This window comes from Diabrotica virgifera, chromosome 7 (genome assembly GCF_917563875.1).
Source record: "Diabrotica virgifera virgifera chromosome 7, PGI_DIABVI_V3a".
NCBI classification, from domain to species: domain Eukaryota; kingdom Metazoa; phylum Arthropoda; class Insecta; order Coleoptera; family Chrysomelidae; genus Diabrotica; species Diabrotica virgifera.
In genome coordinates, this window is record NC_065449.1 from 196,930,477 (window position 1) to 196,945,214 (window position 14,738).

General features: G+C 34.1%; 1 protein-coding gene across 1 annotated transcript in view; it reads left to right on the forward strand.

Moving 5' to 3' along the window:
• Positions 1 to 10,609, forward strand: part of LOC114329045 (uncharacterized) — a 134,323-nt gene extending 123,714 nt beyond the window's left edge. The window contains exons 9-11 of the mRNA XM_050657065.1: positions 2,104 to 2,224; positions 5,072 to 5,178; positions 10,424 to 10,609. Coding sequence (XP_050513022.1) covers positions 2,104 to 2,224; positions 5,072 to 5,178; positions 10,424 to 10,609 — 414 coding nt within the window. The remainder of the gene's footprint in view (positions 1 to 2,103; positions 2,225 to 5,071; positions 5,179 to 10,423) is intronic.
• The last annotated feature ends 4,129 nt before the right edge of the window (positions 10,610 to 14,738 follow it).

Here is a 14,738-nt window from a genome sequence, read left to right on the forward strand (position 1 = left end):
GTCTTTTTCAATATCCTCTAGCGAAATCAGCCATTTTTTTAGTACCAGTCATTTTTCGCAGTCTTGATGGTACGTAAATTACATATTCAAATGTAAATTGAAAAGGATCTATAGGTCCCAAATTAGCTAAAAGACCATGTTTCAATTGCCTCTACCTGTTTGGGTATCGCCCCCAACCCTCCTTGGCAGTTATGCAACCAGGGGAAGGTTGGTGGGTTTATCCCCATTTCTCATGCATATGAAAAATATATAAAGAATAGTAGTAAAACGTAACTTATCTTTCACAAACAATAGAAAAATTTCGATGCCTAAACCCCCCCCGAAAAAATTTCTAGGTGCGCAACTGCTCCTTGGATGTGCCCCGTTTTTTTTAAGTTTATGATTTGGTCAACCTACATTCTTCTTTTTTCCGTACCTATATTTGGCATTTGCCAAAGTTGTTGCTCTCTTTTCGGCCTTGTTTGCAGCATACTTGGCATGTTCGCCAAATAGCTTCTTTATTACTGACTTATTACCCATCTACAATACTATTCTATATACAAAGTACGTAGACTAAATTATAGCTTATCTTTTTCTTCTTATACTTGTTGTAGATCTGGCGATCTGTTAATTCCGACGTTAAAGTATTTCTTGAGAGGTAGACTGCCAGCAATCTTTCCATCTTTTTGGTGGTGTCCCGGTGGAAGCTTGCCAGCTGGTTTTCCTTCTAGCGTAATTCTTGGTAGTATGTGCTCCTCCATTCTTTTTACATGACTGAACCATTCTCTATGTCGTTGCCTACCCCATCTTACTATATCTTGCACGCCATATTGTTCCCTGATGATGTTTCTTATTCTACCTCTTCTTGTCTTCCCTGCTATTGCTCTTAGTGTCTTCATTTCAGCAGGTCGTAGCATGCTTTTGGTTTTATTGGTGTCTTCTCTTGATTCAATACCATGGGTCATAACAGGTCTGATGCAAATTTTATAAATTCCTTTGCTGTCCATTCTCATGTATGGGTTATTCCAGACCACATCTTTCAAAGATCCAGACATGACTGCGGCCTTGTGTATTTGTCCTCTTAGTTCTCTGGCTGGGTCATGATAGCTTGATAAATCTACACCTAGATATTTGAACTGATTTAGTTGTTCTATAGGTTTCACCTCTACCACGAGGTTGCATCTAATTGGATCCTTCGCAATGGTAATGCGTTTTGTTTTCTGCGTGGGTATGTTAATGCTGAGTCATCGACATGCTTGGTAGCATCGATAAAGTTGTCTTTGTAGGTCATCCTCATCCTCTGCAATCAGGGCTGCATCATCCGCATAGCACACTATACCGATTCTACTGTGACCGAGTCTGTATACTAGTTGTAGCAATTCCACATCTTCTATTATTTCATCCATTAGCATATTGAATAGAAATTGCTGAGGCTGTCTCCCTCCCTGATTCCCCCTGGTGTTGGTGTATCGGCTGTAGTGGTTTTTTTAATCCTTGCTGTTCTACTCTGTTCTTTATCTGTGATTCCAATTTATCTTTAAGTATGCCTGTGAATAACTGCATTATCGTATTTAAGAGAGTTATTCCTCTGTAGTTGTCCGGACATGATCTTTGTCCTTTCTTAAAAATCGGTATTGTGATACAGGTGTGCCAATCTTGTGAAATCTCTGCTCAGTCTAAGGTTTTGTTAAACAATGTTGTGAGACAATTAGTGAGTTTCTGAGCGCCGTGCGCCGTATTTCAGCAGTTCGTTCGGTATTTCATCAGTACCTGGCGATCGTCTATTCTTTAAGATATTCATTCTCGCTTCTACTTCAGTTTCTTTAGCGATATACCTGTCTTCTGTTTTGTAATCGTGTTCGTCATTGGCTTCTTCGCCTTTGTAGAGTTCTCTGAAATATTTTTCCATATCTCGGTATCCCCTTTGTCTGTACAAATTCATTCTTTTTTACTGTTTTTTTTTTTTCTGTTTTTTAGCATTTTGCAAACTTTCCTCTGTGAGCCATGTATGTCGTGATCCATGTCACTTGTGAACTTGATCCAATGCTCTCTTTTTATTGCTTTTATATAAATATAATAAAGAAAAACAGAATATTTGGTTAATTTTATATAATAATGTTTCAGGTAATAAGCCACAATGATCCAGAATTTTCAAATCATGTTAGACTTTGGTGTAAAGGATATAACTTGACTATAAGGTCCAACGGTGAAGTCCTTGGAACTGACGATGATTCTGATCCTGATAGTACGTATAAATTTATTATAAAAATCATACATAAGTAAAAAAGGTTTGTATAATGGTATAAAAAGTTTATTAAAAAACTATTAAAATGTCGTCCAAATGGATTGCAAAACGTTTTCGATCTAAGTCAGATCATCATGTGGCAAATACTTACGTTCTACTTAGTAAATGAAACTAGCACACTATTAAAAGTGGTAACATCGAGATATATGATTGTTATTGTTACCACTTTTTATAGTGTGCTAGTTTCATCTGCTAAGCAGAACGTAATTATTTGCCACATTTTTTCTTTAACAGTTACAATTTTAACCTTTTGCATTCATTCTAACGTGTAAATAATTCGTTCTAGGCACTGAAGATGATCTGATTTAGATCGAAAACGTTTTGCAATCCATTTAGATGACATTTTAATAGTTTTTTAATAAACTTTTTATACCACTATACAAACGAAGTTTTTTACTTCTGTGTGATTTTTTGATTATGGTATACAGCCAACTACTGGGATTTTCCCATTGATTTTGCTAAATATTGCAATTATACTAAAATCACAATAAAGATGCACTAGAAATAAACATACCAAGGCACGTAAATCATGATTTGGGATTTACCATGTATTTTATTAAGAGCACACAGTAGCGATCAACAGGTAGCAACAAACGCGGTCCAAGATTGCGAAAGTTCTGCGAACTTTCAAAGAGAGGCAGCAGTGCGTTGGTAATTCGACACTGACAGTGACGTTTATACTATCAAAACAATAATTTTTATACACATAGGCGCGAAATGTTGCCAAGTCAGTGACGTTCGATTTCTTGTTATAAAAAAATCGATTTTTAGTAGTTCCAATATGACACAAAATCTAGGCATGGGATAAAATAGTTTATTTGAAGAGAGTGTATTTTTTGGCTTTCTTAATGACAGTACAGGCTCCTTTTTTCAATATTTTATTTAGTTATAGAGTAATTTCCACATACTAACATCTTTCTGAAATTGGGCTCTGTACTGCCATTCTTTATTATATTACGAATATGTGTGCCAAATATCTCGACAAAATATTCAAAATTAGAGCCGCAATCTTGGAACGCGTTTGTTGCTACCTGTTGATCGCTACTGTTTGCTCTTAAATTAAATTATTTCTTTTTACAACTGTGTTAAAAATGCAATTTTTAGCACTCCATACGAGCGTTAAATATGCTACTTTAAGGCACTAGGGCTTTAAAAATTTTATTGCACAGCAGCTTTGATGTAATGTCAAAAAAATATAAAAATGGAATGTCAGTCAAGTTCAAGTAAAAGTTTTTGTAGATATTGTCCTGTAATTACGTTTGTAGAAAAAATATTGTATGCCATGCGTGTTAAAAAGTACATTTTTAAGGCACTCATGTGAATTGCAGAACTCGCTTCGCTCATTCTGCAAACTTTCACATGCGTGCCTTAAACGTGTACTTTTAACACTTATATCATAAATAACTATTTTCTACAACCGTGTTAAAAATGCAATTTTTAGCACTCCATACGAGCGTTAAAAATGCTACTTTAAGGCACTAGTGACTTAAAAAAATTTTAAATCAATGTAGTTCGTATTGACCGTATAGGCAATTTTGATGTTATGTCAAAAAAATATAAAAATGGAATGTCAGTCAAGTTCAAGTAAAATATTTTGTAGATATTGTCCTGTAATTACGTTTGTAGAAAAAATATTGTATGATATGCGTGTTAAAAAGTACATTTTTAAGGCACTCATGTGAATGAAACTTTCACATGCGTGCCTTAAACGTGTACTTTTAACAGTTATATCATAAATAACTATTAAATGAATTATTAATCTTAAATTAATTATTCTTTTTATGATACATTCTTAAATTCAGTTTTGCAATTCATTTTAAAAAATTCAGATATAACATTTAATTTAAATAAATCACTGGAAAGGGGGACATGAGTTTCAATACGACGTCGACTGAGGAAGAGGCCTTGAGTGTAAACGACGCTATTCGGCCTGGGGGGTATTCTTCTTCTTCTTTTGCCATCATTAGTCTGGATGGATGTTTGCCTGTCTGGTTATGTCCTTCCATTCAGATCTCTCTTGTGCCCTTCCCCTTCATTGTCTTACATTCATGGTTTTCAGGTCGTCTTCCATGTCATCCAACCATCTCGTCCTGGGCCTTTCCCTTTTTTCGCCTTCCTACCGGTTTCCATTGTAGTATCTTCTTGTCCCAGCCATGACAGTCTTTGACTTTTCACAAATCTTACAATATTATACCCTTCAATCAGTTAATTAACCTCGTCGTTTCTCCTGACTCTCCATGTGCCGTTTTCCTCTTGCACCGGGTCATATACTTTTCTTAGTATATTTCTCTCGAATGTCCTGAGTTGGGCTTCATCTTTTTTCGTCATTACCCAGGTTTCACAATCATAGGTTACTACCGGTCTTATCAAGGTTCTGTAGATAATCATTTTGGATCTTTTGTCTAATAATTTCGATGTCATCAATATTTTGTTGGCATAGTATATACGATTTCCACTGGAAATAGGTGCATTAATTTCGCTACTTACGGAATTCTTCTGATTGATTTCTGTGCCCAGATATGTGAAGGCATCCACACGTTCAATAGTATAGTTGTCTATTGCTATATTATTTGCATTCTCAGGTGTTCTTTTGATGGTCATGTACTTAGTTTTTGTTTCGTTTATTTTAAGCCCTCTTTTTTGTGCTTTAGGATCAATTTCCTTGAACTTTTCCATTCCAAATGGAAAAGTTCAAGGGAGATGGGTATTAAAAAGTTCAAATTTTTTACGACTTAGTTTATGAATATTCCCTAATATAATAAAGAATAAAAATAAAACTTCTTTTAGGCAAGATTGAAATTTCTTATGCAGAAGAATTTAATCGAGTAAGGCTTTTAGGTACTAATAGCCAGCTGTATGTATGTTTTGACGATAACGGACAGTTATATGGAGAGGTAAGTTCATGCTAAATGAAACAAAAAATTATATGTAACCTTTAACTACACGCGCTGGCGTATTTTGTACGTCAAATGTAAGAATTCTACTGCAAATATATTTAAAAATTTTATTTTTGACCTTGTTTATCTATCTAATCTAACACTGGAATGTGCTTTACAATTGGTTTTAGTTTCGTTATAATCGGCTTTCTGGGAAGATCGTAATTTACAGTTTATTATTTGTTGTTTCCGGTGGTGGACAATACACGCCATGATTATAGTAATATAAGTACATATTTCAATTATTATTTTTTAGTCATTAGGGCACAAAATATATTTTTCTTTATAAACAATACTTTTTCTCATTTAAAAAATCACATTTCAAAAAAAATTTTCTTAGTAGGTACATAATTCTATTTATCATGGAATCAGATTCCAGTTATAAGTCTCAATTGGCTTACTGAGAAGGAACTCCAAGTATTCGTTGATGCCGAATAAGGTTTATAACAAACAACTAAGTGTATTTTTTCAAAAAAAAAAATAATACACAAATCCGCTGTTTTTAAATGTATTTTCTTGTGGCGTATAAAGTACGCCACGCGTGTAGTTATGTTATAACTTGATGCGCGGGTAGTTAAAGGTTAACTCGATATTTTCTAAGATTAAAATCATAAAGTTTCAGTTGGCAATAAAATGACATAGTTATCAAATATAGTTGTTCCATTTTATCTTTGCCCATGCGTCACGATTTATTTTCAAACAAATAAGTCAAAACATAAAGTGAAACGTACGCCGATATGTGTAGTATCAGTAGACTTAGGCAAATATGCAAATAAAAAAATATGAAATATGCGCATAAATATGCAGTATTTTATGCAAAAGATGCATATTTATCTAGAAAATATGCATGTAATAAAAAATATTTACAATATTTTTTTATTTACAAAAATAATTACAATATTATAAATATATAACATAATATACTACTTGTTATATTAACTAGTGGAAATTTTTTTCTTACTTCCTCCGCAACTATGTTTATTCCATGCGCTAAACAAGTGACATGTATTAAGTTTGGATAAAATATTTTTAAATTTTGTCCTGTTTTCACCATATATAGTGCGATATCAGATAAAATAAGCAATAATTTTTCATTAGGCACAACAGCAGGAAGAAAAAAGTTTGCTAATGCTTCTTGTAGAAACCGTGTTATTGTTAGAGCGTTGGTTTTTTTCCACTTGCTTACAGGAAATTAAATACGATTTTGTAAAGGTTTCATTGCTAAGTTCACCAATCAATAAGTGCAGAATGTATCTTCCTGGCGAGTCCGTTGTCTCGTCCGCACATTATGTAAAAGTAATTATTACCTATTTCGGCTTTTATGTTGTGGATAACTAAGGAGTATAACAAATTGACATTATTTCTCTTTAGAGTTCGTTCACTGGGAATGCTTTGTTTGCAATATTTTTTAAAAAAAGAACTAAAGTTTTCATTAGATAATTTTGAAAGCGGTATATTAGAAGATACTAATGCACGACACAAGTCTTCGTTAAAAGTTTCTTGTTCGGTTTGTTTTTTGGAACTTGACTGAAAGCACTTGGACACTGAAGGTTGATATTTTTCACCGGATGTGGTTTTTACTTTTTTTAGCTAAATGTTTCGCGGTTCTGACATGACTATTTGAATTTTTTTTTTTTTTTCAGATGAAATCTGTATAATGTTGGACGGTAAAATAGTTGTACCCATTTTTAAAATCTAAGATTGTAGAAATAAACTAAAAATGAACCGTTTTATAACAATTAAAATATTTAAATTAAATCAAATAAAAATCGGTGTAGTAATCTCAAAAATGTCAAGAAATGACTGTGCAAGAAGGAAGAACCCCCAAATATTTACAAGAGGCTCTTGGTTTTTTCAATGATTTGAATTTTAAATAGGTATCCTATTTTTTATCGCAAGGAGTTTAAAAAATGCTTGAAAAAAGAAAAAATACATCGATTTATTGCGAACTAGCCTTGTGTCTGTACTTTTCTTAAACATAATCTCCAATTTTAAAATCTTTGTACCACCGTGTAGATTTTTAAAATTAAATTAAAAAGTAATACGTATGTACTTACGGTTTTGCCACAACATGAGTAATAAACTTTATCCATATCCGTAGATAGCTCTTTGTAAGGTTTTATCCAAGTTGAAACATTGCTTATTTTCGTCATTTTCAAAGCACAATAATTATTCACAATTAGAAATACACACTGACCATCAAAATAAAAATTTTTATCTAGAGACATAAACTGGCAAACACAAACCCTTAATTCCAGGACAAAACGTGACAAAACTATAAGCCGCTGTCTTTTATTAGTTACTATACCAAGAATTTGAATACCATGTGATTATAAAACAAAATTAAATATTGGCATTTTCATGCTATCTGTAAGTTTGAATATAAAAATATATAGTTAACACCAAATTTTCAAATTATATGCACTTTATGCTCATTTTTATAAAAATATGCAAAATTTGAAATTTTTGCATTTTTTATGCATTATATGCAAAATATGTAATTTGCATATTTGCCTAAGTCTAAGTATCAGTATACAAAATGTATATTGTATATACACATCGACCTTCGTTTCACTTTATGTTTTGACTTGATTTGGTTGAAAATGAATCATGACGCATGGGGAAAGTTAGAGTGGAAGAACAATATACAGCTTATAGACCAGGGTATAAGGCATGACTTTTAGACATGAATGACATATTTATAATAAAAACAGCTTTTCAATTATTTTTTGAGTTAACCTTTCCAATACAGCACAAGATCACCTGGTCAGATACAAGAGGACGTAACTCTATGATTGACTACATTATAACAAACAGACAAATACACCCCAGGGATATAATAGATGTGCGCACTCTAGTCCGCCAATGTAGGATCCGACCATGGCCTGGTACTAGGGAAAATAAATATAGAAATTAACACACAACGCAAGCAAAATACAACAGTCGAAGAAAAGTTAAACATAGAAAGCTTAGAAGACGAAGGGACACAAAACATGTATAGAAACAGACTAACACAAAAGCTAAACAGCCATAACCTAGAGACTAAAAAGGATATAGAAGAAACCTAGAAAATTATTAGAAAAAGTATCCTACAAGCAGCAGAAGAAGCTTTAGGTAAAAGAAAAGTCAACAGAAATAAACGGGAATACAAAACTCCATGGTACGACGAACGAGTGAAAGCACTAGCAAATCAAAAGAAACAAGCTTTCCTAACATACAAAAGAGTGAAGACACCGGAGGCACGAGACGACTACGTGACAATCAGGCATAGAGTAAACCAAGAAATAGATAACATCAAAAAAGAACACTGGGAGAAATTTACCAAAGATGTGGAATACGACCTCTATGGATCCCAGAAGGATCCCAGAAGGTGTGGAAGATGATAAGGAGACAAAAAACAGAAATGAATGAATTTGTACGGATAGATAACATTACGGAGACACAATGGACTGAGCATTTCACGAAATTATATGGAGAAGGAGAAGAAGAGAACAGAGAAATAAACATTAATGAAACCCACGATAGAGTACTAATATCAGAAGAAGAGCTACAAGAACGAATAAAAAAAATAAAAAATAGAAAATCACCTGGTCCTGATAAGATAAATAATGAACTTCTAAAATATGGAGGAAGAACACTGCTCAAATGGCTCCTAAAATAATTATTTGTCGATATAATAAATATCGGAGTAGTACCAGCGGAATGGAAGGAAAGTCTCCTGCTACCGATACTCAAAAAGGGAGACTCGAAAAATCCTGAAAATTATAGAGGCATTAGTCTGATCAACAGCACATTAAAATTGTTGACGGCAGTCATAAAGGATAAAATCGAGGAAAAAGCGAACATGGCAGATGAACAACAAGGCTTCTGGAAGAACCGCAGCACAATAGATGCAATTTTTATTATCAGCAAATAGTGGAAAAGTCTATTGAATATGGAAAACCAGCATACATGTGCTTTGTAGATTTAAAAAGTGCTTTTGACAGGGTGACAGGGAAATGAAATCTTAAATTTATTACAAGCTGAACAAATAGACCACCAGATAATAAGGCTAATTAATGAAATTAACAAGAACAACAAGACCAGAGTTCTAATATCAACAGGAGAAACAGAACGCATAGAACTAAAAGGAGAAATCCGCCAAGGAGACTCGCTCAGCCCATTGTTATTCAATATGGTGATGAATCAAATAATTCACGAAGTAAGAAAACGACATGGATACCACATAGGAGCGCATAAAATCACGATACTATGCTATGCCGATGATGCAGTACTAATTGCTGATAACGAGGATGACCTACAAAGATAGCTCTATACTTTCAATATCACAGCAAATAAATTTAATATGAGAATATCAGTAGAAAAAACTAAATGTATAGTTATAAGTAAAGAGCCGTGTAGATGCAAGATGCAAGTTAGAAATAGACGGCAAAATTGTAGAACAAGTAATGAAATTCAATTACCTAGGAGTAGAGATCACTAGTGACAGGAATATAAGAACAAAGCCCCCAACACGAGCAACAAAAGCGGCAAGAGTAAGTGGTTGCCTCCGAGAAACCATATGTAGAAACAAATATCTGACCACGGAAAGTAAAATAAAAGTATACAAGTCAACAGTAAGACCTATCCTAACATATGCAGCGGAGACAAGGACCGATACAAGAAAGACGAAACAACAAATCAACAATATCGAAATGAAAGTATTAAGATCAATAGCGGACATATTATTAAGAGACAGACAAAGCAACAGAAGTATACGAGAACGATGCAAAATTCAAAATATTAACAGGTGGATAAAAACAAGAAAGAAAAACTGGAACGAATATGTAAACCGAATGGAACCAGATAGATTAGAGAACATCTGTAAAAACAACAAGCCGTATAGCAGAAGAGCCGTTGGATGGCCGCCGAAAAGGTGGAAAGACAATGTACAGTCAACAACAACTGAAACAGAATAAGAAGCAGACAAACAGGAGTAATCCTAGTCGCGCAAAGAAAAAGAAGAAAAAGAAGAAGAAGAAGAAGAAGAAGAAGAAGAAGAAGAAGTTAATCTTTTTCTAATGATGTTATTAATCTGAGTTTTTGCCTTATTTTTTTTTATGTGAAAGCAGTAAATACAATTAGAAATTACCTGCTTTGTATAAGTAAAATTTTAATATCAGTATTAAGTATTTTTCACTCAACCCTATTTAATATGTTTCAGAAAGATCCGCAGAATCCAGGCACTATCTTTATAGAAGCTTATATATCTTCATATTCAACATTCCAAAGCACTTTGGGTTCCAAAAGTTGGTTCATAGGACTTCGAAGAAACGGAAAGCCAAAGCCAGGAAAAAAGACTTTTAAAACGCAAAAGGGCACACAATTTTTACTTCGAAATGTATTATAAAACGACTTTTATAAAAAGTATTATAAATATAGAGTATTATAAATAATAATTTCATATATTTTTTTCTTCCACGTGTTTACCTAAATAATCCTCTTTTTGTTTTCTCTAGCGTTCATCAGAATAAAAATGTTTCATGATTAGCACATAATGTAAATTGTAAATTGCAAAATAAGTATTTCTAGAAGCTTTCTCGATCGTAACTAAGCTTGTACGGATGCAAATTAGTCCAAGTAATGAAGCTTAAATTAGGACGAAACCTCGCAATTTTTACAGAATGGATTGATTTGTTTGAAAATTTGAGAATAATAGTCGGAGAGATAGAAGCGGATTTTGTGCGTGATAAGTAATATGGAAAAACTATACGGGCATATGTTGAATTAGTTGTGTACATGACTTTCACCAACGGCCGGAAACCAGAGTTGGGCCCGAGGGTAGTTATAAGGGGTCAAAGTCGCGGATTTTATTATTTTTTTTATGACGCTCATGATCGAGATAGTGCACCAAAATTTGGGAATAAGTAGGTCATGACGTAACTAAGTAAAACCTCTAGGGGCGGAACGCTGCGTGGCCGACAAAGGGGTGGGGGTAGGGGTGAATATAAAAAATATAAAGGGTTTTTTGCGACGTTCGTGATTGAGATAGTGGACCAAAATTTGGGAATAAGCAGAACATGACACTACTAAGTAAAATCCCCAGAGCCGGAAACCAGCGTTGGGGATGAGGGTAGTTATAAGGGGTCAAAATCGCCGTTTTTATTATTTTTTTTTGTGACGCTCGTGGTCGAGAGAGTGCACCAAAATTTGGGAATAAGTAGGTCATGACGTAACTAAGTAAAATCTCCAGGGGTGGCACGCTGCGTGGCCGACAAATGGTTGGGGCAGGGGTGAATAGAAAAAATATAAGGGGTTTTTTTGCGACGTTCGTGATTGAGGGAGTACACCAAAATTTGGGAATAAGTAGACCATGACTTAGCTAAGTAAAATCCCCAGATCCGGAAACCAGAGTTGGGGATGAGGGTAGTTTTAAGGGGTAAAATTCGCAGTGTGTATTATTATTTTTGTGACCCGGCACAACATTTGTCCCCCACGCAGTGTTCCGTCCCTGGAGATTTTACTTAGTAATGTCATGATCTACTTATTTCCAAATTTTGGTGCACTATCTCGATCACGAACGGCAAAAAAAACCCATATATTTTTATACTCACCCCTTTGAACCCCAAGCAGCGTTCCGCCCCTGAAGATTTTACTTAGTTACGTCATAACCTACTTACTCCCAAATTTTGGTGCACTATCTCCATCATGAGCGCCACAAAAAAAAATAATAAAAACCGCGACTTTTACCCCTTATAACTACCCTCGTCCGCCACTCTGGTTTCCGCCTCTGGGGATATTACTTAGTTATGTCATGGTCTACTAATTCCCAAATTTTGGTGTACTATCTCAATCACGAACGTCGCAAAAAACCTCTTACATTTTTTTATATTCACCCCTGCCCCACCCCTTTGTCGGCCACGCAGCGTTCCACTCCTAGAGATTTTACTTAGTTACGTAATGACCTACTTATTCCCAAATTTTGGCGCGCTATCTCGATCATGAGCGTCACAAAAAAAAAATAAAAAACGGAATTTTGACCCCTTATGTCTACCTTCCTTCCCGACTCTGGTTTCCGGCTCTGGGGATTTTAATTATTTATGTCATGGTCTACTTATACCCAAATTTTGGTGCACTATCTCAATCACGAACGTCGCAAAAAACCCCTTATATTTTTTATATTCACCCCTACCCCCACCCCTTTGTCGGCCACGCAGCGTTGAGCCCCTAGAGATTTTACTTAGGTACGTCATGACCTACTTATTCCCAAATTTTGGTGCACTATCTCGATCATGAGCGTCATAAATAAAATAATAAAATCCGCGACTTTGACCCCTTATAACTACCCTCGGCCCCAACTCTGGTTTGCGGCCGTTGGTGAAAGTGATGTACACAACTAATTCAAAATATCCCCGTATAGTTTTTCCATATTACTTATCACGCACAAAATCCGCTCCCAGCTCTTAGACTATAAGTAGTGGATAGTCCAAGGATCAAAATCTATATAATGCTGAAAGGCGCTTTTATCATGGGGGAGGTTGCCACCCCAACACGAGGGTGGAAATTTTTTATTATATTTTGACTACAAAAGGTGGTAAAAACATTCATTCTCAGCAAAAAACGTTCTATACATTTTTTTGATAAAATTAATAGTTTTCGATTTATTCGCTATCGAAAGTGTTAGTATTATATCGAAAAAATCAATGTTTTTAATCAGTGCTCTGCTAATAACTCAAAAAGTTTTCGTTTTATCAAAACAACTTTGCTTAACAAAAATGTATCTTTTGAAAAAATAAACAAATTCGTTTTTTCAAATTTTCTTTAAGACCAGTAGAAATCGAGCTTTATTATAATGTTAGCTCTTCTTTGTCAAATGCTAAATATTGTAGTTTCAAAGTCAAAAGACGGGAAAACTATGCATTTTTCGAGGATAACTTGTTCAAACGATGTAATTTAAAGTATTTTTTCTAAAACCGTATTAAAAATGCAATTTTAAGCACTCCATACGAGCGTTAAAAATGCTACTTTAAGGCACTAGTGCTTTAAAGTTTTTATGGCACTGCAGTTGGTATTGACCGTATAGGTAATTTTGATGTAATGTTAAAAAAATATAAAAATGGAATGTCAGTCAAGTTCAAGTAAAAGTTTTTGTAGATATTGTCCTGTAATTACGTTTGTAGAAAAAATATTGTATGATATGTGTGTTAAAAAGTACATTTTTAAGGCACTCATGTGAATTGCAGAACTCGCTTCGCTCATTCTGCAAACTTTCACATGCATGCCTTAAACGTGTACTTTTAACACTTATATCATAAATAACTATAAAAATATCTATCTCCATAAATAAAAAAAGTCTCGATATCAAAAATTAAGTGACTTATAATGAAAAGAATGTCAGTCCCTATTTTTTAACAAAAAAAGTGATTGAAAACAACCCCATAATCACCACTCTAATTATTAAAATTAGTAATCGACCTTATAATTTGGTCTTCTTTATTTATGTATTAATAATAGGTTTTAGAAGTTTAACTGGCTTATAATGATTAGTTTAAAAAAAATGGAGTTAAAAGTGAATAACGAATTTTTGTAGTTTGGTAAAAAATGCATTTTTCTTCAGACTAGAAAGATTAGAATCAGAGATACGAAAAAATGTTTCAATACGAAATTGTAGCTTATTTAATTCCCAAAAACCTGGTTTGCAAAAATTTTTTCTGCGGCAAAAATTGAGTGAGCTATTTACAATTAAAACTTGTAATAACATGTAAAACCCACCTTTACCAACCCTTTCAAAGTCACCTATTTTTACGACTGATGGTTTTAAAAGGATTTAATATTAATAACCTTATAGATCTTGTAAAAACCTCCAAAATTATGTTTTACCAAACTTAAGATAAAAAATAGAAAAGTTGCGGTTAAAAATCAATATATTTTTTTGAAAAAAAAAAGGAAAAATCCAATTGGTAGCATAATACTGTAAGTTCTTCCAACAAAACCTAGAAGAAACCCTTTCTTTAGACCAAGTCGATAGTGACCCTGAGAGCACTTGGATCTATCTCAAAGATAAGGTAATTGAGGCTGCAAAAGACTGTGAGGCAGCGGTTTCTACTGGCCGTAAGCCATGGATATCTGATAATACGTGGACTGTGATTCAACGCAGAAAAGAACATAAAACTAGATACGGAACAAACGATGAATACAGAGCGTTATCGAAAGAAATCAGAAAACAAAGCTGATTATATCTCTCAAATATGCAGAGAAATAGAGGAACATGGCTGTCGAAATGAACCGAGGGATTTATTCCAGAAGATCAAACTCCTTACCAGAGAATTTAAACCTCAAACGTGGGCTGTAATAGATAAGGAAGGTAATCTAAAGACCGATAATGACGAAATATTGGAAACATGGCGAAACTACTGTGGCGAGCTATATAAAAATAACGAGGTATCAGCAGAAAATCAGTGGCCCTCTGAATACCCTAGAGAACCTACTCTCTTACTGGTTGAAGTCAAAGATGCAATTAAATCACTAAAGAGCAATAA